The 24466-nt window shown below is 38.0% G+C and overlaps 1 protein-coding gene across 6 annotated transcripts in view; it reads left to right on the top strand.

The window, feature by feature from the left end:
• Window positions 1-20726, top strand: part of LOC140511751 (UDP-glucuronosyltransferase 2A2-like) — a 52940-nt gene extending 32214 nt beyond the window's left edge. For 3 of the 6 annotated variants that reach the window (XM_072620943.1, XM_072620939.1, XM_072620942.1), the window contains exons 2-6: window positions 4413-4561; window positions 9056-9187; window positions 13485-13572; window positions 15429-15648; window positions 17494-20726. In XM_072620943.1, coding sequence (XP_072477044.1) covers window positions 4439-4561; window positions 9056-9187; window positions 13485-13572; window positions 15429-15648; window positions 17494-17773 — 843 coding nt within the window. In that variant the 5' untranslated portion in view covers window positions 4413-4438 and the 3' untranslated portion in view covers window positions 17774-20726. Of the gene's footprint in view, window positions 1-121; window positions 246-2496; window positions 3120-4412; window positions 4562-9055; window positions 9188-13484; window positions 13573-15428; window positions 15649-17493 lie in introns of those variants that run through there. The other 3 variants (XM_072620944.1, XM_072620941.1, XM_072620940.1) reach the window with 3 other exon arrangements.
• The last annotated feature ends 3740 nt before the right edge of the window (window positions 20727-24466 follow it).

The following is a 24466-nucleotide window of genomic DNA, read 5'->3' on the forward strand; positions in this document are numbered from 1 at the left end:
TTCATAGCTGAGGTCCATGGAATACCTATTATCTACTCTTTGGTTCACTACTGGCAATACATATGAAAAACACTCTGGAGGACTCCCTTCTCTCCCTTCCTGTGTGCCTGTGCTCTTGACGGAATTGACTGACAAGATGACATTCATAGAGAGGGTTAAAAATATGCTTTTCTTCCTTTATTTTGACTTTAGCTTTCAGAATTTTGATGTGAAGGATTGGGATCAGTTTTACAGTGATGTGTTAGGTAAGGCTGGGATTCCTTCATGGTTTACATGTCAGGACTATCCAGTCACTCCCCCATTTTATATAAATGTGAAGGTAAATAGGATGGTAATTAAAGTTATGAAATTCCTTTATTTACTTTTTTCTGATAAGAAATGGAATTGGTCTTTAAGAATATGACTTAGTTAACTATGTGACGTAGGTACATACCCTATAACTGCTTTTCTGTGTGCTAATGTCTAAATCTTTAAAGCAGAAAAATAGGTTCATAGAATAATAGCTAAATGACATTATTTAGGGAGAAGAGTGTTTTTTTTTTAATTTGATATTTGTTATCTCTATATACGTGGTCTAAGCTGGACGTACACTTGCCACTCAAGGCACCAGTGCCTTAACTGATTGGCATAGAAACTTTGACCTTTTTGGATTTTTACAGATTCGGGCAGAACCTGTAATATGAACGGGGATAGTGGCAGGACGTGTGACTTCCCTGGTTTAGGAAACCCCCTCTAACCTTGCCCCTTCTCTGGAACTTAAAGAGTTCGAGTCACCTAGAATGGTGACTTCTAGACTGAAGCAGCCTTGTGTGTGCAGCCTGTATGTGCCAGAGGAGAGTTTTGAGCATAGGGCTTGCTAATTTGAGGCTGCCTCCATAACATCTGACATCGTCTACATAGTAAACAAGAAAATTTGGCAGCCCTCAAAACCAGCAAAGAAATGAGAAAGGGAATCCACAAGTTACAAGGTCAGGTTGTCTGGGCTGTTGTTTAGAGTTCTAAGCAAAAAATACTTCCCAAGCAATTGGGACAGTATGAAGGTTGTTGAAGGCTATGAAGCTGGGAGAGATTCCTTACCTGGGAGAATTCAACGGCTCAGCTTTCTCACCTGAAGGAACAGGTCAAGATTTTGGAATAAAAATGACCATCAAACAGGAAAAAGAAAATTGCTGTTTAGTAGAAGAAGTGTAGCCTCAGAATATCATAAACGTTGACACAGGGCATGTTAGTTGACAGCCGAGAACATGGTTCCCAAAGGTAGAACATTTTTTAAATTTTTTTATTTTATTTATTTTTATTATTTTGCCCTTTAAGCCTTTATTGTACATCTTCAATTCTAGAACTGCTTTACTTCCACCTACAATTCACAAACAAAAGGAATGGAATGGTTCCACCAACTACTTGAGGACATTCTGGGTTTGCATTAGTGCAATGTCCTTTTCAGACTCCTTGTCATTTTGTAGTACCTACAAAATATAATTTCAGCCCTTTAGGGATACAGCACAAAAGAGATGCCTGATGTATTAGCTCAAGTGAAGGGATGGGCAGACCCAGTGGAACAACAAATGTGAGCTGGTATGAATATTTCCAATGATGTGAAGCACCATTAGAGAGACCACCCTATGAGTGAGGCCAGATGCCCTTTGGGAATCAGGGAAAATTATCTTAAAACTCATTGAGACAAAGCCAAATTGCCAACATTTTTTGCTGAATATCGTTGGAAAGAAGCTAATCCCAAATATAGATACCAGGTTACAGTCCATGAAATCAAGTTCATGATAATCAAGGGATAACTGTCAGACCCAAGTCTTAAAAGATATAAGGTTTGAAGCAATAAATTGTTTCCAACAGGAGCTCCCCCAATGGGATCAGAAATTAGCCTTCACTGTACCCCAAAACTCTCTAACCCATTAAGAACTACAGAAGGATGTCTTAGAAATAAATCAGCAAATTTTCTCTGGCATAATAAGGAGTCAATGCTAGTCAGCTACTTGATCTGGACATTCAAGGACAAAGATAATCCAGACATCTTCATCATTAATGCCCTTTTATATGAAATATACTCCTGTGGGAGTAAAAAAGGAAATGGAATTATCTTTTAAAAGTTGAATAAGTAAAACCATTCCACAGTCCCTGAAGAAACCTCTTGGTAATACTGGCGACATAGGAGGTGAATGTTCAACATTCTTTGAACTAAAGACTTGTGCAATTAACTGAATGTCCTACTTTGACACTAAACTGATTGCTATATATCCATCTCCTCACAATTCCGGCTCCCTTTTTCCAACAGTGAATATGAGTAAGGATTTTCTTTTTGATAAGGACTTGACAGATCTCAATTACATTTTTACTTCTTTGTCAATATATAACCTATAGAACATGATAGGAGGAAGCTAGAGATTCCAAAAAGGCACAATCATGAGATCTGAGAAGAGGGCTGCAGTTCTTTTGCTGTGGTTCCTGTGGGAAGGTCCTAGCATGGCCTATGGAATATAGTCATTGGATAAATATGAAGATCATTCTGGATGAGCTGGCGCAGAGGGGCCATGAGGTGACTGTGCTGACATCTACAGCTTCCATTCTTGTTGATCCTACTGAGGCATCTCTTCTCAACTTTGAGGTTTATCCTGTGCCACTCACTAAAGAAGATTTTGTTACTTTTTCTGACAAATCGATGGAGGAATACCTGTATGAGCTGCCAAACCTTTTCCCTTGGGAGTATGCTAAACGAATGCAAGAAATGTTTTTTGAATTTACAAAGGTTCTCAAACAGTTTTGTGAGAGTGTTGTTTTGAACCAGAAGCTTATGAAGACATTGAAGGAAACCAGATACGATGTTGTTGTTTCAGATCCTTTTAGTCCATGTGGTGAGCTCATAGCTGAGGTCCTTGGAATACCTGTTGTCTATACTCTTCGGTTCACTACTGGCAATACATATGAAAAATACTGTGGAGGACTCCCCTCACCCCCTTCCTATGTGCCTGTGGTTGCCTCAGAATTGACTGATAAGATGACATTTATGGAGAAGGTGAAAAATATGCTTTTCTTCCTTTATTATGACTTTTGGTTTCAGCATTTTGATGTGAAGGATTGGGATCGGTTTTACAGTGATGTGTTAGGTAAGGCTGGGGTTCCTTCATGGTTTCCATGTCAGGAGTATACAGCCACTCCACCATTTTGTATATATCTGAAGGTAAATGGGTTGGTGTTTAAAGTTATATGAGAAGCCTTTGTTTACTTATTTCTGATCAGAAATGGAATTGGTCTTTAACAATAGGACTCAGTTAACTATCAAACATAGGCAAGTGTCCTATAACTACTACTTTATGATCTAAAGGTTGAATCTTTAAACCAGAAAAGCAAGTTCATAGGAATAAGTGCTAAATTCAGTGGGGTTAGGGGTCACTGAATTTTTTTTTTTTTTTAATTTTGATACTGGGTCATTTTATGTATTTTATGTATTTAGCCTAAGCTGAAGGTACAGTGACCATGGTGGTCAATCACTTTGAAAAATACTGTGCATTATGCCCTTCCCCATACACACACTTTTTGTTATTCCTAGGTGACAAGTATAAAAACCTGAAGATGAGATCAAGGAAGGGATGGCAAATATATTAGAGTGACAGAGCCTGGTGAAAAAGAGGGTTGAAAAAAAAGCATTGTGAGATGAATTAGGAGAGCTAAGGTATGGCCAATTAATTGAACATCTTGAATGACATTTGAGAATTCTATGTGATTTGATATGACCCCAATAGTTTGAGGTAGTTTTTTGCAGTGACTGTATATATTGGTTTGGCTCTTGGCAATTTTTCTTACTTTTTATGCAATAGTTTTGATTTCCATAATTTTAAAGAGCAAAAGTGATTATGGATATCACTCTGACAAAAATTGTTTGAATCAGTACTTTGGTTTTTCTTTTTCCATGTAAAGTCAATAAGCATTTATTAAGGGTCTCTTATATGTCAGGTACTGTCATAAGGTCCAGGGATACAAAGAAAGGCAAATACAATCCCAGTATCTCACAGGATAAACAAACAATTGCATATATGCAGGATAGATTGAATATAATCTCAGTTGGAGACACTTGGATTAAGAAGGATGAGAAAGATTTCTTTTGAACAAAATGAGCTCTTAGGAACTCAGAAGTTTTCTTAGGAACTCAAGATCCTCCAGTAAGCTTCAGCAGGAATTCTTAACCTCATTTGGATAACAATTTTTAAAGTGGTCAGTTTCCTTTATTACCTTATGTATTTTGTTTCATGCATTTAAAAACATTCTTCTGAGAAGCAATCCAAATAATATTTCACCGCACTACCATAGGTATTCATGACACACACAAGGTTAAGAATCCCTGGCCTAGAGGTTTGAGCCATCCATGACAGAGCTAACTCCTTTTTTTCTTTTTCCCTTAGGAAGGCCCACTACATTATGTGAAACTATGGGAAAAGCTGAAATGTGGCTGATTCGGACTTACTGGGATTTTGAATTTCCTCGTCCATACTTGCCAAATTTTGAATTTGTTGGAGGACTCCACTGTAAGCCTGCCAAGCCTCTTCCTGAGGTAAATCTATCTTTTGGTTTTCCAAGTTTTAATCTCCTACAAATATGTCCTGTTTTCTATGCCCAGAATGAAGGAAGGGAGAGAGATAACAAACATTTATTAAATTCCTACTATGTGCCAGACACTGTGTGAAATGATTTGCAAATAATATCTCCTTTTATCCTCACAACTCTAACATTCTAGGTGCCAGTATTATTCCTATTTTACAGTTCAGGAAACTAATGTGGAGAGAGGTAAAATGACTTGCCCAGGGTCACCATGCTAACAAGTCTTTGAGGTCAAGTTTGAACTCTGGACTTCCTGACTCTGGGACCAGCTCTCTGTCTATGTACCACCAAATGACTCAAGGGCAATGATACTGAACTGGGACTGTGGAGATCCCTGGTCTAGTTCTTCATTTGTCACTACCTCACTGTATACTTTCAGGCATAGATTTCTGATTTTCTTTGTATTGTGTATGCATTACAGTCATGGAGACTTTGAAAATGAAAATTTAATTCTGCTCTCCTCCTTAATAAATAAGGGAAAGTTTTGGATTCTAGATGTGTTTAATGTCACACAGACATGACTCTTTGATTGTTTTTTTCATAACAAGGGAGGTTTTAAAGGATTTTGGTGTAGGTAGAAAGTGGAAAATTATATCAGAATTTGGATGTTTTTAAAAAAGCAATAAAATATGTGTAACAGTCAAGCTTTGACTTAATAAATCAATCAAACCCCCCTTCCGCATTTAAACTGTGATGAAGTGTCATGCTCTGATACATTTAAATTATCCTAAATGAAGCTAAATGATAAGACACTATGCTCTGACACATTTATCAGGTATTCTTTAAGTATGGACAAGACCTAACAACCTCCCTTGGTAAAATAATAATAACAAAAACAAGTCAGTCTGGACATTTATATAGCACCTACTATGTGCCAGGATGTATGCTAAGTGCTTTACAAATATTATCTCTTTTGATTTTCACAATACCCCTGGAAGACAGGTGCTATCACTATCAGCATTTTATTGATGAGGAAACTGAGGCCGGCAGGGTTTAGGTGATTGGTCCAAGGTCACACAGCTAGTAAGTCTCAGAATGAGGTGAAGTGACCAGAATTCTAAGAGTTAACAAAAAAGAGACAGGACTCCTATTGCTTGAAGTGGAAAGGACAATGATGACTGACCAAAGAGAGAAGAAAAGTGCTTAGTTTTAATTTTGCTCCTATTTTTTCTTCCAAAAAGGATGATCTGTTAACTTTTTAAAAGCAGAAAACAAACATAAACAATAGAAGGTGAGTTGTGCACAGTAAGTCATGATGAGGTGAATGATTTACTCAGGGTAACATGATTAGGAAATATCAAAGGCAGAACTTAAGCTGACATCTTAACTCTTTAAATGCCTCTTCATGCTATGTTGATTTTAGCATACCATGCTGAAATGAACATCACTATAACTAGTTTTGAACTCCGCCTGTGAGAAATCTGTGTATCATGGAGACTCTCTGCTATGAGAGTGAAAATATTCTAGCTCGCTTGACTCTGCTACTCAACCCAGCACCCTATAAACCTGAGCTTTTGTCCTCGCCTGAGGTAGGACTGCATGTCCTATATAGAATGCTTATGCATAGAATATATTCAAAGATAAATTATCTTAAAGGTAGTGCCAACCAGAGAGAGCAAACAGAAAATTAATATCCCAATCCCCAGTGACTTTTAACTCCTGACCACTCTGCATATGTAAGGATTGTACACAGTGAAACTATAAAACAAGATTAATTTTATGGGCTACAATTGAACTTCAGTCTCCCTCTTGTATAGCAGTTCTTAAATGTTTCAAAATATATTTTTAAATGAGCAAGAATCTATCTTGTCTCCCACTTTCACTCCCTCACTATAAAAAGAAAAGAAAAAGAAATGCCTTGTCACAAATAAGCATAGTTGAGAAAAACAAATCCCTCTCTTTGGCCAGGTTCAAAAAGTATATTTTTCAATTTATATGCAGAATCCACCATATCTAAGGCAGGAGGTTGGTGGTATGTCTAATCACTTGTTGTCTCGAATCCTGATTGGTCGTTGAATTGATCAAAACACCTTGTACTTACATGGTTGTTGTCATAGCATAAACTGCTTTCCTGACTCACTTAATTCTCCATCTGTTCTTAAGCATCTTCCTAATTTCTCTGAAATAACACTCTTCACCATGTCTTGTCAGGCCTAGAGGCCTAAGGGCTACCCGAGTCTTTCCTTACCTGTCGCAGGTCTTCGGCTGGCCAAACCGGATAAACGTATGAGAGAAGAGACTTTCCAGAGTTGAACAAGGGTTAGGCTTTATTCAGTGTCTTGGTTACATGTGCAGGGGGAATTCTTCCTCAGGAGAGAGGAATCCTCTTCCCAAGGAGGCAAAGATCTTACAGTAAGAGATTGGAAATGGGAGTGGGAGAGGGGAGAGGGGAGAGGGGCCTTCTGTCCTCTAAGGGCCCCTCATCGCTAAGAACGCCTTCAGGCTTTCCTGACCCTACTTAAGCTCTCCTGCTGCATAGTTTGCACGTGAATACCGGGCGTGCTCTCAGCCTTTTGTTAGTCAACAACAGGTGTGCTCAGACCCCGGGCCAATCTCCAGGGTGGGATGCTTTCCCCAGCACGTATCCCATGTAGAAGAGGCGGAGACGCACGAGATAGCCCATGTCTCACTCCTCAATTCCCAGCTGTTCCCTGGGGGGCCTCATGAGAACTCTGAGATTAGAAGTTCTCACTTTTACCTGCCTGAGACTGTCCACATGGAACTGAGCTTACACCCCCAACAATGTCTCATGTATCAGTAATATTCCCTTATACATATATACATGTGAATACATATATGTTTACACATACATACTATAATTTGTTCAGTCATTCCTCAGTTGATGGGTTCCCTCCTTTAGTTTGCAGTTCTTTGCATAAAAGTATAACAGTATAACAGGAGTTATTAACCTTTTCTGGTGTTGTGAATCCTCTTGACACCCTGGTGAAACCAATGCATCTCCTCTCAGAATAATGTTTTTAAATAATTAAATATATAAATACATAAAATTAAATACATAGAGTTGCAAATAAACCAATTTTATTGAAATTCAGTTATTAGTTGGGTACTGTGGCACATGCCAGTAATCTCTGCTACAGGGAAAACTGAAGTCTAGTGGGACACCGAGTTCAAGAATTCTTGGTGTCCATAATAAGTCTCATCCCAATGTAGGGGAGTCACCACTCTGCCTAAGGAAAGACAAATTGGGCCAGGTTAGAAACAGAAAATGCCAATGTCCCTGCACCCATCAGCGGTGTGATTGGGCTATTAACAACCATTTTACTTTTAGCCTGAGCAAGATAGGGAGAACTAGTCTCGCTTTCTCTATATAGAGAGTTATCAAAATATATTTTAAAATACAAGTTCATAGATCTAGGATAAATCCCCTGCTCTATAGCCCAAGCTTGTTTTTAATTTTATCATGATTGTTCTTTAAAGGTCACAGTTTTAGTAGTGAGTCAGTCACTGTGTGGGTGTGCCGTGTGTACATACATTTGTTTCAAGATCCAGTGGAAGTTTTACCTCTCCATGAAGACCTTTCTATTCCCTCTGACCAGAAATAATTTCTCCCTTTTTAGATTTCTGATAGCTCTTTGTTTATAACCCTGCTTTGTACTTATATATTTCATTTTTGATCTGAATTTTGGGATCTGTCTTATCTCCCCAGTGAGATTTTAGACTGCTGAAGAGCAGGGGTCATTGACTCTGAATAGCAGTAGGAGGCATTTACATAGCATTTTACAACTACTATAATTTTATCCTCACAACACACCTGGGAAATAGATGCTACTGTTATCCCCAGTTTACAGATTAGGAGATTGAAGCACAGAGAGGCTAAGTGACTTGCCCAGGGTCACACAGCTAAGAAGTGTCTGAAGCTGGATTTGAATTCAGGACTTCCTGACTCCAGGTCCACTGCACTACCAACTTCCATCTTAGAGAAAGGAAACTGGAGATAGGATTCCTATTCAGGAGCATATTGAACTTGAAGTCACTTCCAAATCTGTTTCCATACTTTATAGCTCTAGAACTTCACACAGGGCTTCTTATTGTAGTTTGCCAACACTTCACAAGAGCTGTACATGCTCCCTTTGGCAAACAGCTTCTGTACACTTAAGTAGGCAGTCTTTGAATTGCTGTGACCAGCAATAATTGTCAGTAATGAAAGGCAGCCAACTCTGATAACGAACTTCTACAAACACAGCTAGGTCAGTGTTTGAATGACCTCACGAAACCCCTATTTGAAGTCTTTTCAGCAAACTAGCATGGTCTGAGAATGCAGAGAGTACCCATAAGGCATCATAAGAGGACTTTAGAGGTAAATATACAGAGTATGGTTAACACAGACTTGTTACTTCATAAGTGTTCGTTAACATGATTTGATTGAGGTGATTTTTTTTTAAGCTATTGCTCTCCATCTGATAGATGATCAGTCTTTCCTTCACAGGAAATGGAAAAATTTGTCCAGAGCTCTGGGGAGCATGGCATTGTGGTATTTTCTCTTGGGTCAATGGTCAAAAACCTAACTGAGGAAAAGGGTAACCTGATTGCTGCAGCTCTTGCCCAGATTCCACAGAAGGTGAGAAAAAGGACAAACTTCTTCTGCTACCTTTGTCTATTTGAAATTTAGAAAGAGGGTCTGCTTAGCAAGATTTTCTATTTAAAAATTTGGGGAAGCAATTGGGGTTAAGTGACTTGCCAGAGTCACACAGCTAGTAAGTGTCTAAGGTCAGATTTGAACGCAGAGGGCCAATGTTCTGTCCATTGTGCCATATAACTGCCCCAATTTCTTTAGCTCTTAAAGCCTTGCACAATCTCCCTCTATCTGACGCACTACAATCCAGCCAAATTGGTCTTTTCTGTATGCCTAACATATAAGATTCCCTTTCCTGTTTCTGTTCCTTTGCATTGGCTACTCTTCAAAATTAGAATGCACTGACTCCCCGCTCCTTCCTCACCAAGTGCCTTGTATTCCTTCCAGACACAACCAAAGTACCACTTTTTCTATAGTCCAACCCTTTCATCTTACAGATGGAGAAACAGAAAATGAAAGAGACAACAGGACTAGCCCAAGGTCACCGAGAAAATGAGTAACTGAGTGAGAATTTGAACCCAGTCCTTTGATTCTAATCCCAATATACTAGGAGGGGGTAGCAGGAAAGAAGAAATTATGATTATGGATGAGGAGGATGGAGAAGTACAGGTGAATGGGGAGAGGTTTAAGTGGCAGGAAAGAAGGTGAAGGGAGATGGCAGGTAGAGTAGGAAGGGGACCAGGAGAGCACAGAGGCTGGTGAGTTACCTTCTTAGTTTGACTATCATTAGAGTTATGGTCAGAAAACTCCTTTAAGTCCCAATAAAAATCTGTCTTTTAAAATCATTTTGGGGACTCTCCTTAGCAAAACTGAAGAGAAACTGTGCAGCCTTGGAATTTCCTCAGCACTCACAATGACCCTAATTTGTTTGAGAATCAACTTAGGGAAAGACTTGAGTGATGCTGGTGAGCATTTTTCTACTTTCCTACTAATACCTGTTGGCAAGCAACAAAGCATTGTTTCACTGGAAAAAATACTGAATACATTAGTGTTTTTTGTCATTGTTGTAATGACTTAAGTGGATTTGGGGTTGTTGTTGGTTTTAGATTTTTTTTTTCTCAACGAGTTTTGGGTATCTCTCCTTCCCTAGCAATAAGCATTCAGCTTGTTAGAACTGAGTGAGTTTCACAATTCAAGGACTGTATGAAGTGAAACTGTTTCTGTTTCTGTTCCCTAACATATTAAAACTCTACATACATTATTACAGGTTCTAGTGCATGGGAAAGCATACTGTACAACTCTATATAGTGAAGTAGGGTAACTACAGAGCTACTTAGAGTGGCTCCGAACACTTGGACTCAGTATAACTTAGGTCGAAGTCTTTTCTTTGATGAATGCCATTTGATTCTAGGCACAGTGTCTAGAGCACTGGTCTTGCAGTCAGGCTCTCAGACATTGACTGACTATGTGACCCTGGGAAAGTCAGTTAGCCCAGGGAGTACTGCATATGACATCGGATTTTTTTCAATGTGTTCATTGGTTTTGTTGATTTTTTCCCCTTTTCTGTCTTCTTCAAAATTGTTTTTGGTAAGAAATGGTTTTGTGGAAAGATGAAGGAAAAGATCATGGGGTAAATGTAGGCAACGTAAAAAATATTTTTTTAAATCTCTATACATTCAAGGTTTTAGAATAAGTAATCATAACTTTTTTTACTGTTTTAATTTCCAAGTCTTTCTAAGACAAGAATGGAATGAAAAATCATTTGGTCTGAATATTATCCTGCTCTGATCAAGATGGCCCATGTCTTCTTTTCATAATTATTTTATTTATATCCTTTGATTTTATGTCATTTTATTCCCAAATATATCCCTTCTCCTCCCCTTCTCAGTGATCTCTGCCTTGCAACAATGATTAAAAAAGAAAATGTAGCTCAGAAAAAACATTCAACACTGACTATATCTCACATTGTGTAGCTGTCCGCATCTTTATTTCTATCCATCTATTTATTTATGAAAGCTTCCTAGACCCTAAAATAGAAACATGAATTTGAGAAAGTAAACTGGATATATCCTAAAAGAAAAACAACCTTATCAATAGAATGAACCTGCTGACTGAGTATCCTCATCTGTAAAAAGAGGAGCACTACAGCTCTAACATTCCAGGGATCTATGACTTTTTGGGGTAATGAACAAGACAGGTGAACATACATTCTCCAACAATCTCAAAGGAGCTATCCCAATATTTCTGGTGTTATAGAATTTCCCCTGCTCGAAATCCTAGCTCCCTATTGTCTCTAAGGTAAAATACAGCCTCTTCAGACTTAGACTCAATGTTTAAAATTGTTCACGACTTAGGTCCAACTTAGTTTCCCAGCATCACTTAATACTGACTGTTGGGAATTTCTTGTCTTTTATATTTCCATTGTAATAGAATTCAGCTGAGTGGAGAATTGATGAATAGACTGTGTTCTCCAGCGTCAAATACCTTCTACCTGGTCGTTCCTTCTCAGTTCCCTCTTTTCAAGCTTAGTCCCTGAAAGGAATATGGTAGGCAGCAATAGCAGGAAGGAGGCAGTGTGGTAGGAAAGAGCCCTGGATTCAAACTCAGATTACCTGGATTTAAATCGAGGCTTTGCCACTTAGTGAGGGAGTGATCTGAGAAACTGGGGCTTCATTTTCTTCCTCTGTAAAACGAGAGGATTAGACTAGATGATCTCTAAGATTCGTTCCAGATCTAAAATTCTACAATCTTATGACATAGCTATACCTTCATTCTGCCTGTATCAGAAGATAAGACTAAGATGCAAAAAGGCACATGGCTGCTTAAAATACAAAACATTTTTGTTTCACTAGCGGTTAGAACTATCCCAAATTGAGTTGTTTTGGAGAGTGGTAGGTTGAAGAACCAAGGTTCTTCAACAAAGTGGGCTGATCATTGTCAGGTAAATTGCTAAGAAGACAGACTAGAAAGGATTAAATGACCACTGAGGTCCCTTCTAAATCTGAGACTCTAGAACTTTGTGATTCCTTTTGACATTGTAAAAAGAATCCTGAAACTTTCTGTCAAAACATAATTCTGAATAAAATTATCTTATCTTTCCGCAAAGAATGAATTTCATTCCAGTATTTCCCAGTGCAGTGTATAGTGCAAGTATTAGCCCCATTTCATGGAAGAATAAAATGACTCAGACATGCCCAGTCACACAGCTAGAGTCTGAGCTAGTATTTGCCTAGCTCGAGTTCAGCATTGTTTTCATTGCACCACATGACATGGCTCTATTTTTCTTGTTTTCAGGTTATCTCTCTTCAATTCATCATCCACACAGCTACCCTAATAATCTTCCTGAAGCACATTTCTGATCCTGTTACTCTGCTGCTCAAAATTCTTCACTGGCTCCTTATTGGCTCTGAGATAAAATATCAACTCTCCAGCCTGGCATTTAAAGCTCTCCATGATTTAGTTCCAATCTACTTTTGTACCTTTCCAAGTGCTAAATTCCAAACTGAATTTCTAGCTTTTCCCTGATCCTGGAATTCTGTCTTGCTACTTCATAACTTTAGCCATCTTCTGTGCCTTTTCATTGTTTTCTTTGAGAATCCCTATTTTCTTTCGAGGCTCAGTTCAGGAACTACCTCTTCTGTGAAGCCTTCCCTGATCTCTCATAGTAGTAATGTGTTCATGTATCTTCTCTCTCTAATTCCTTGTTTGTTTGTTTTTTCTTTTGTTGCTTATTTAGATCTGTATTGCATGAACCAGTAGATTTCTGTAGGCTCTTTGGGGCAAGACACTATCTTTTCTTTGCATTCAACAACACCTAAATGATGTTGTGCCCATACATAACATGCTTGCTACAGGGGACATGGCTAACAAAATATTTTCTGAAGAAAGTGATCATAAGTAAGCTTTTCTCAACAAACATTAAAGCAAATCTGTTTCGTAGCAATGCTGAGAGCTAGGATGGACCGCAGAAACCAGTTTTTTTGTAAATTTAATATTTGCACTGTCCATTCTAATCCAGTTCTGTCAATTGACTCAGGGAAGATGTCTTAAATTCTATGTTGGTTCCCTACCCTGTTTGGGTTGTTACAGTTTTCTCCTCTATTAAATGAGAATGAGAATGACAACAGTGACCTTCTTAATAGGATGTTTATGAAAGTTCTTTAAAAAGGATAGATACAAAGTAGCATTGCTAGCTAGTGGTTTAAAAGTTCTTGTCACCTGCTTTCTCTGGGCCTAATTTCCTTCAGTTATTAAACAGTAAGGCTGGTCTCGACTCTCATTAAAACTCCTTCTGGTTTTTTGATTCAGCTCACACTGTAATTTTATTCCTTTTTTTTGAAAGGTTCTATGGCGATACGAAGGAAAGAAGCCAGACACATTAGGTCCAAATACCAGAACCTATGACTGGATTCCTCAGAATGATCTCCTTGGTGAGACTATGGAGTAGAAGTAGTGAAATTAATTAAATCTTCTCTTCTTGGTTCTCTTCCATTGTTGGGTGAGGGAGATGTCCATCTGCTCTATGAACCTCATTGTCAGTGCTGGAACAGTTTTCCAAGTGAAGTGTTGACGAAAATTCTTCATACCAAGAAATCAAGTGGTTTATTTTATGAAGTATTTCCAATTAATAGGAGACCTTGAGAGAAAAGTTAATGTACAGTGAAGAGACTTAGAATTTGGGAGACCTAGGTTCAAATTTGTACTCTGATACTTATTAATTTAGTTTCTCTGTACTAATGACTGAACACTATGAGCCTTAAGCAACTCTATAACTAAGGAATAAAAAAGATCATTATGTGTTTTAGTGGAACAAATTCTTACACCTAAGAAATCATAGGTCTGATATTGTATGTAGAATAATTCCAGGACAGTGCATTCACTTAAGGCATTATGAAAAAAACAAACCTGAATGAATTATGTTATATATTCATCCTTGATCAAAATTATCAGTGACCCCCTAAAAAGCCTAAGGCAACTCTAAAACAACTGAAATAATTGATCAGGCTGACAGAAGATTGCAAATTAAATACAAGGAGTTATGAAACTCAGCTAGTCTTTCCCAGGTGTTCCTTCTTCTTACTATCTAAGGGGGGAAAGGTTTCCCATAAGGATTCTAATCTTTCTGAAAGCAGATAACTTAGATGATAATAATTACTGGCATTTGCTAAATTATTAAACCGTCAGTAGGTCTATTGCTTGTTGCAACTTCTACTACATTAAATGAAGTATGGTACAGTGACAATATGTTGGATTTGGTGTTAAGGGACCTAGGTTCAAATCTTGGCTTCCTATGAACTAGTTAAGTTTTTGGGGGCCTCATCCTCCTCATGTGTAAAATAAACAAGAGTTGGATTACATGAGTTCGGAGAACCCTTCTAGTTCTAAATCTGTGATCCCATGGACAGATCAAAATGGTAGAACATTTGGGTAAAGAGTTAAAGGATCTTCACCTTGTTTTTCTAATATTTGATAACTGTAATTAAATATAATTGGTTTCCTTTGTAATCTTCTAATAGTTTATGCTTTTAAAAACATTCTGATAAGCAGGCCATAGATTTAACTATACTGCCAAAAGTATCCATAACACACACACACACACACACACACAAAGATTAAGAACCTCTGTAATGAGAGGTTCAATTCCTTCTAGAAAAATGACTCTAAAGATTACCTCTATAGATTCTTTCAACATTCTAAGTCATCTCAAATTGTGGGGGCATGGGGAAATAAATTGTGAGAGGTTCACAAGAAAAAGAGAGGAAACAGATCTGGTGGAGTGTCCACCTGGCTACTTACTTGGGTTGGAAATGACAACCAAGAATCAAGTTGATTAAAGTGAGAGAAAGTTCCAAGTGACCTGCTTTTTGTGTTCTTGTTGTATTCAGGGAAACAGAGGGGAGTGGGTTGCCATAGAAATAGTCTATCAAGCAAATCCATGAAAAAGAAGTGCAATTGTTCAGAGACTCTTCAGAAAAAGAGGACTTTCTTCTCCAGTTCTCTCTGTACACATTTTTTAAACATTTATTAAAGATGCAATGGAAGATTTTTGTGATCCACCTTCCTTTCATTTGCTTACTAATCATAAATGTACCCAGAGATCAACATGCAGACATTACCTCATCTTCTTTTCTGACACATTCAAAGTTCCAAGTGCTCCCATTTTTATACCAGTTTGTTACATTAATACCACTGCCTCAATGACTTATGCTGTCCATTCTTTCTTCTCTCTTCTAAATGCATCATAAGTTAATTAAACTGATCCCCTTTCCTTCCATTTCTATCCTAGGTCACCCCAAAACCAAGGCTTTTATCACTCATGGTGGAGCCAATGGAGTCTATGAAGCTATCTATCATGGAGTTCCCATGATCGGTGTTCCATTGTTTGCTGATCAGCCTCATAACATTGCTCACATGAAGGCTAAGGGAGCAGCTGTTGACGTTGACTTTCATAAAATGACAACTGCAGATATGCTTAACGCTTTGAAGACAGTCATCAACAACCCCTCGTGAGTATCATAATTCACTGCTTCCTTACCACTGATAACTTTACCTACCAGTACTGGGAATTGGTATAGTGAAACAAACATTTGGTGTCAAGGGACCAGTTTGAATCCTTGCAGAATGCCAGGCCTGGAATCTTGAGTTCAAATCTGGCCTCAGACCTTTACTAGCTGTGTGACCTTGGATGTGTAACATCACCCTGTTTGCCTCATCTTCTTTATCTACAAAATGAGCTGGAGAAAGAAATGGCAAACCACTCCACTATCTTTGCCAAGAAAACACCAAGTGGGGACACAAAGAGTGGAACTTGACTGAAATGACTAAGCCTCTGGGTAGCATTAGGACAAATCATTTCACTTCTCTTGGGAGGTTGGATTAGATGGTCTCCAAGATTTGTGGGGGATGCTAAATGCATGATCCCCAAATCCTCTTAATTAAATGCCACATTTTCAAAGTATTTCTTTTCTTTTCTTATGTTTCCCTTCTTTCTCTCTGTTTCTATTTTACTTTTTTGAGACTGTCTCCCTATCTAGCCCAGGGTAGAACAATACTGGCCACTCAAGGACCAACCCCATTGCTGATTAGCAGGAAACATTGACACAATTTATTTCTCCCCTTGTCCAGTTCCTCCCCTCTTAAACAGCTTAGTGACCCCCTATTGCCAAAGTCTTCCCATAATGATGCTTACCAATCCATAAAACCCCTAGCCTTACCTGTCTTCTGGATTAAGGTTTTGATGCATCGCAAAGATGCTAAGCACCCTAGACATGTCACTCATCATCTTACTCCTTGGACATGATTGGCTTTCTACTTGCTTACTTAGCAACTATTGTCTCCATAGGTGCTAAATGCTGCCTGTTTTGCTGCCAAAAGGTGAGTAAAACAGGAAAGAAACAAAAGAGGGCACAATTTACCCAAATACTTAATGCAGATTGGCTTGAACCCTTTTGTTGTTCAGAATTCCCAAACTCAAGCAATCCACCACCCTAAGCCTCTCCAATAGCAGGGCCTCCTGGTGTGCCTGGTTTAAAAGAGCTTTATTTTCAGTGAAATAATAAGGCATCTGAAAAGCAGCTGTCATCTTTGGCCACCTATTTCCCTCTACAACATACTACTGAATCTCTCTGTAAGATATTTATAGAATCTTACACCTAATAGTCATGTAATGACTGTTCTGAATTGAATTAATGAAAATATTAGTGGGTCAGAAATTTTTAAAATTACTCTTTTGAACAAATATTTCCAAATGTAATAGCTGCTTAAGTATTTCAGTAAAGCCATGACCTTATCACAAGTGAAACTCACATTGACAACTTCTCACCCTACTATTCACATCTTTCCATACACATCAACTGTAGATGATCTACTCAACCCAATGGAAGAATTCTTTTAGGTCTTTTGCCATTTTGTGGACACTAGTGCAGGGCTAAACCTATTCCTCTGTTTTCTGGTGCTCTTAAAGTTCATAATGGTTCCCATATGATTAGAAAGGGATATTGACCAGTTCTATGCCTGTGATGATTTTTCACATATGATTCACAAAACAGATGCCCTAGGGAAAGAAACTTCATCAATAAATAACAAGGATCCTATTTTCTGTTTTGCAACATTTGGTGAAAGAGAAGAGAAGAATAAATTCTTTCAGTTTCAGACACTAAGTCACATGGTTCATACTTCATCTCCCTTGTTTCTCTTTAATAATGGATAAGTATGTGGCTGGAGTAGGAAGATGCTCAGCATCCTTGAACAGCTCCAAATAGCAATATCTGCCATCTGATGACTCTGTAGATATTCTAAGAGGGAAGAAGTGACTTACTCTCTTCTGCTTTGTGTATGTGTTTCCATTTCAGATACAAAGAGAATGCTATGAGATTATCAAGAATTCACCATGACCAACCCGTGAAACCCCTAGACCGATCTGTCTTCTGGATCGAGTTTGTGATGCGTCACAAAGGTGCTAAGCACCTTAGACCTGCTGCCCATGACCTCACCTGGTATCAGTACCACTCCCTGGATGTGATTGGCTTCCTACTTGCCTGTGTGGCAACTATTGTCTTCATAGCTATCAAATGCTGTTTGTTTTGCTGTGGGAAGCTGGGTAGAAAAGGAAAGAAACAAAAGAAGGCATAATTTCCTGTGATACCTGAGGCTAAAGTTGGGGTATTGAAGAGGTGAGAAAGGAACCTGGAAGATCTCCACCTTAGTATAATGTAGTGTAGCTGCTATAAGATTGAAACAAACTCCTCCTTTTCACAATTCAACAATATTTATATGACTATTATTATGTGCGAAGCATTGCACATTAGTCCAGAAGGATATGGAAAGATAAGTAAGAGAGTTTTCATCCTTAACGAGTTTACAGTCAATGTAGAAAGATAAGACATGTACACAAATAATCAGAGTGGCACTTATAATAAGATAAGAGACACACTCAAAGAAGCACTTTAAGGGATTTTTTGTCCTTTCATTACCTAGTTTCTGATGCTAAAGTTTTGTCGAGGTAGACTGGGAAAACTACAATACCAAACTCATTGGAAAATAACATTAAGGTGCAGGAGAGAAACACAAAATTCAAATGGAACTTTTCCTTAGTATTCCTCTTGATGTTGGTTGCCTGACTGTTTTCTTTTGATCTTCTATCTGTCCTTTCCACTTTCACAACTGTTATTTCACACCTTAGCATATAATTTCCAAGAGTCATTCAAACACCTTTAACCTTGATCTATGAGGACAAACTTGACCCAAATGGTTTGTGACCATAGCTTGATGCTCTAGGACTGATTACTCAGATACCCGAGCTCTACTACACACTTTGTTGAGTGCCTAGAAGACTTCATGTCTCTGGGATTCAAATAGTCTCCTCATCTGGAAAATGAGAAACGAGCTCTAAAACTGGAAGTGGTCCAAAGACCCAGAATTCAGTGCTGACACGGTAAGTTTCTATGACATGGTTGTGTCAGGTCTGTGGAGATACAAAGTTGCTCACAATTGAAACTGAGTGAAGAGTAAGTTTCAGAACCAGAGTCCTCAGAGTCTGCTTAAAATATTTACCTTTTTCCATGACATCAAAGTAAACGATCAAAAAGTGTTAGCTCCATTTTTAGACCCAAAGGGCTGTTCTCTTTACAATACCCTAATCTCATCCTTCACCAATGGAAATAGGACCAGAATTGTGCGCTCAGCATAGCTTTGGTCTTTATGTGGTTTGAGAATACCCAGAATGCTGCAGACATTTTTCTGGGTGATTTGCAGAAGCTTTGTAATCGTCAGGAATTCATACGAAGGCAGAACATGACAGAACGTTGTCCTCCTTCTGACATCAAACATTTTCTTGTAGTCTATGTGTCAGCTTTGAAAACTGAAAATGGCTCCTGCCCATTTTCTACTAACTAAATTGCTGTTCACATGTGGTCTTAAGCATCCTTCATATGTGCATCAACCTTTTGATTCAGCATTCTCCTGTTCAAAGTTCATTGTTATCCTCTTTCCAAAGAAGTAGTGGAATTTTCATTTCATTTAAATCAAAAAATATGCTTTGGTTCTTCTGTCTGAAAGGAAGGCATACTCCCACTTGGCCACCTTACAGATCTTTTCTGAAAAGTGACCTGGAGACTCCCAGGAAAATGAGCATAATTCCACTTAATTGTAAATTATCTGAGCTTGCCTTTCCCTTCCCTGATATCTTCTCCTGTTCTCTTCTTCTCAACCCCACCCTCCTGAGAGGCACAAGATCAGGGAACTCATGACAGTGAATAACTCAGTGCATTCCCTTAGTCATCAGATGGATTGGAGTTATGTACCAAACTCAGAAGAATAAAAAACTAAAATTCACTGAAAGGAAGAATTCAGTTAATTAGGATTTCCAAGGCCCTGTATTTCAGGAAAATAATTTAGGAGTAAGTAGTCCTGGGCTTCAATTAAAAAAAAAAATCTGAAGCTTCTCTATTTCTAAAGAGTATCCATTCAAACCAATTACAAATCAAATGATCTAAAGTCATAGGATACTCTTAGAGAAATAAGTGGTGATGGTACTTCCTGTTAGAAAAAGATTGCTAAAAGATTTCTTCCACATTTCATATTGACTAGTAATATCTAAATTTAAAGCAAAGTAAAATTATTCCTATGTCTTCTAAGAAGTACACAGATTGCTTTTCTTTACTCTGGAAGAGAGATTATCTCCAATACACTAATGGGAAAAATGTGACTATCTTATAGTAAACTGTAAAGGAACACAGGAGGAAAGTTATTGTTCACTAGTAGTACAAAACAAAATAATAACAAAATAATAATCTTATGAGTTCCATGCAATTTTCTTTTTAAAATTCATTTGTATTGATCACTTCTTAGATCATAATCAAAGTAATGAGTCTGTGGGGAAGCCTTGAATTTTGTTCACTAGAAATTAAGCTTTTATTGTCCTGTCTAAAGAAGACTGCTTTGTAAACTCTGTTTCTTAAAAATAATGGGGTTTGTACAAGTCTAGTTTAGTCTTTTGATAGTGTTTGTAGCTAAGTTAAAACTTTTATATTTTCTTCTAGTTTTAATAGTTAAGATGATCATGGGCCAAGCCATTTTATCTCATTGTAGATTTCTAAAGATCATACAGACCATACCTCACGAAGCACTCTTCTGAGTCTTAAACTTTCTGCTTTTGGACAGAGATTTACATAATACTCCTTAATTCATGTATCAGTGTGTTAATTAGGTTGATATAGCATTATATGTTTGGAAGTCTTGGGAGAAAAGTGTATATATATTGCTGCTGGAATTCTTACGATTGTAATATGTATTTCTACCAAGTAAGAGTTTAAGGTCTACACATGATACATTTTCAGAGGACAAGCGCCCTCTACTGACTTGATTAAAAGCTATAAATCCCTACATAACTTTCAAATTCATTTTTCAAAAGCATACTTAGAATTAATATCATTGTGACACTGCTAATATAACTTCTTGACCTTGCCTGAAATTAGCAGTATATGACTGCAAATCCTTTGTACCTTTATTTTAGGTTAATATGCAAATAAGCGTTGCAAATTCATTTTTCAAAACTTTTAAATAAAAAAAAAAGATTGTTATGGTATGTGCATTTTTTAAAGAATATTTGTTTTATGTCAGGGAGTGGGGAATCCTAAAATTCATGGGGACAAAATCAGTCAATGGCCTATGTTTCTGCCTACTTTGTTAATGGGGTTCTACCTAAAACCAGCAAAAAATATATTCATTCCAGAAAACATCCTGATATTGAGCGCTTCCATTATCAGAATGGTTTGACATATATAGATGTCAAAGTTGTTTGACACGGTTCAAATTTGGTCCCTCTATGGCAAGACAATCCTTTTACTCCTCCCTAACCCATTCACTATCCTACTCACCATAGATCTTTCAAATTTTTTCATCCTTTCAAAACCCTCCACATTTCCCTCTTCGTCTCCCACAGATGAGAACCTTGACTTACATTTCACTGAAAAAAATCGAGGCCAGTAGCTCAACTCCTTTTCTCCCCTCCTCCCCATTTCATATTACTCAAATGCCTTCCCCCACTACCTCTTCCACCCCAGGCTCCCATTAGAGGTAGCCCTTCTGAAGGCAAAATCTTCTACATACATGCAGAAGAAATCCTAATCCATCCTTTCTTATCTTCACTCTCTCCCTGTATACTGTATGCTTTCCTACTGCTTACAGAAAAGATTGTATTTCTTCTACCCACAAAAAATCCTCCTCTCATCCATCTATCACTGTTGTCATCCTATCTCTCACCTCTCTTTTTGTGGGCACATTTCTTGGGAAAGCTGTCTACAATCAATGCTTACACTTTCTTTTCTTTCTCTTCTGGACTTCTGCAGGCTGGCTTCCCATGTAATGAGTCACATAAAATGCTATCCATTGATCCATTGATACCGATGATCTCTCAATTGACACATCTAATGACTTTTTTCAGTCCTTACCATTACTGATACCAAAGACAATCATGGTGGAGGAGTCACAGCTTCCTTGAAAGCAGGAGGTGATCCATGAATTAAATCTAATTGGCTAATGTAATTAGAGGCAGACTACATTAACATGAAGGGCTGAGTATGTTTGAGTGGGGAAGTATCTCTCTATCATACCACCCATAGCTATCAATTCAAAGAATGTATGCTCCACCCAATCCTGAGCTGAATGCAATAGCTTCCCGTTGGTGGGGCCATAGATGAGAAAGTGAAACCAATCTCATAATCAGAAATGTCCTCAAGAACTGAGAAAGTCAGGACTTTGTAGGGGGAGAAGGTGGGGCTCTGAATCTCTCCAAGATATTTTTTGTTATCAATCATTTCTCACATTCCACCATTTGATTCTGGAGAAGAGTGGCCTCCTCAATGAATCACTAACTGATATGACGAAGACTTTATCAAGAGTTTCAAAATGTGGGACTTAAGACAGGAGACAATATAGGAGGAGAAAGGAAAGACGTACACACACACACACACACACACACACAGACACACACATCAATGCTTTGACAAAGTCAAAAGGAGCAATCCCCTTAGAAAGCAGGACTTACATAAAAAAATGCACAAAGGAAACAAGTAAAAGCAAAATTAAACTCATAAATTTGTCTCCTTCAGTTGCTCTGGAAACATCTGATGCAGTCCTGCAGTCTGAGTGTGGTCGTGGAGTTGGTGACTTTTAATTAGTTTGTTCACATCTCTACAGCACTCCAGAATACTACCAACAGGTGGTCAGCAGGGTTGATAGAATGACCTAACTGCTTCCTAACCCATTCATTTTTTAATGATACAATTCTTAATCACATATGTAGATTACAAAAGAAATTGCTTTACAAAACAGCTTCAAAAATTGTTTAACAAATTATACAGTATAAGAAAATTTAGAAATAAAACAATATTTTTTAACAATATTACATTTGAAACTTGAAACAAACCCATTACCAATCAGATGGCTTTAATTTAGCTGAAAGTGCTTCCAAATTAGCTTACACAGAAAATCATTCATCTCATCAACATTGGTATTGTATGCTGGTCATATCTAAAAACCTATATAAAGTTATCAAGTATGAAGCAATTGCATCTAATCAAAGAGACAACAAACTGTTAACATTTAGATAGCTTTTGTTCCTAAAACTTTGACTTCTAACTTTCTCTTCATCCCTCCCTCCCCACCCATTCCCTTTGGAAGGTGAACAATTCAATATAGGCCATATCTGTGTAGTTTTACAAATGACTTCCATAATAGTCGTGTTGTGTAAGACTAACTATATTTCCCTCCATCCTATCTTACCCCTCATTGTTTCTATTCTCTCTTTTGATTCTGTCCCTCCCCAAGAGTGTTGACTTCAAATTGCTGCCTCCTCCCCATGCCCTCTCTTCCATCATCCCCCAACCCTGCTTATCTCCTTATCCCCTACTTTCCCATATTGTAAGATAGGTTTTCATATCAAAATGAGTGTGCATTTTATTCCTTCCTTTAGTGTGATGTGATGAGAGTAAACTTCATGTTTTTCTCTCCCCTCCCATCTTTATCCCTCCACTAAAAAGTCTTTTGCTTGCCTCTTTTATAAGAGATAATTTGCCCCATTCCATTTCTCCCTTTCTCCTCCCAATATATTTTTCTCTCACTGCTGGATGCCATTTTTTTAAGATATGATGCCATCCTCTTCAATTCACTCTGTGCACTCTGTCTGTGTGTGTGCGTGCATGTGTGTGTGTGTGTAATCTCACCCAGTACCCAGATACTGAATAGTTTCAAGAGTTAAAAATATTGTCTCTCCATGTAGGAATGTAAGCAGTTCAACTTTAGTAAAGTCCCTTATGACTTCTCTTTGCTATTTACCTTTTCGTGCTTCTCTTCATTCTTGTGTTTGAAAGTCAAATTTTCTTTTCAGCTCTGGTCTTTTCATCAAGAATGCTTGAAAATCCTCTCTTTCATTGAAACACCAATTTTTCCCCTGAAGTGTTATACTCAGCTTTGCTGGGTAGGTGATTCTTGGTTTTAGTCCTAGTTCCTTTGACTTCTGGAATATCCTATTCCACGCCCTTTGATCCCTTAATGTAGAAGCTGCTAGATCTTGTGTTATCCTGATTGTATTTCCACAATACTTGAATTGTTTCTTTCTAGCTGCTTGCAATATTTTCTGGTTGACCTGGGAACTCTGGAATTTGGCCACCATGTTCCTAGGAGTTTCTCTTTTTGGATCTCTTTCAGGCGGTGATCTGTGGATTCCTTGAATACTTATTTTGCCCTCTGGTTCTAGAATCTCAGGGCAGTTTTCCTTGATGATTTCGTGAAAGATGATGTCTAGGCTCTTTTTTTGACCATGACTTTCAGGTAGGCCCATAATTTTTAAATCATCTCTCCTGCATGTATTTTCCAGGTCAGTTCCAATGGGATTTTTCCAATGGGATATTTCACGTTATCTTCCATTTTTTTATTCTTTTGGTTTTGTTTTGTGATTTCTTGGTTTCTCATAAAGTCATTAGCCTCCATCTGTTCCATTCTAATTTTGAAAGAACTATTTTCTTCAGTGAGCTTTTGAACCTCTTTTTCCATTTGGCTAATTCTGCTTTCGAAAGCATTCTTCTCCTCATTGGCTTTTTGAACCTCTTTTGCCAATTGAGTTAGCCTATTTTTCAAGGTGTTATTTTCTTCAGCATTTTTTTGGGTCTCCTTTAGCAAGGTGCTGACCTGCTTTTCATGCTTTTCTTGCATCTCTCTCATTGCTCTTCCCAGTTTTTCCTCCACCACTTTAATTTGATTTTCAAAATCTTTTTTGAGCTCTTCCATGGCCTGAGCCCTTTGAGTGGGCTGGGATACAGAAACCTT

This window comes from Notamacropus eugenii, chromosome 6, assembly GCF_028372415.1.
Source record: "Notamacropus eugenii isolate mMacEug1 chromosome 6, mMacEug1.pri_v2, whole genome shotgun sequence".
Lineage (NCBI taxonomy): Eukaryota > Metazoa > Chordata > Mammalia > Diprotodontia > Macropodidae > Notamacropus > Notamacropus eugenii.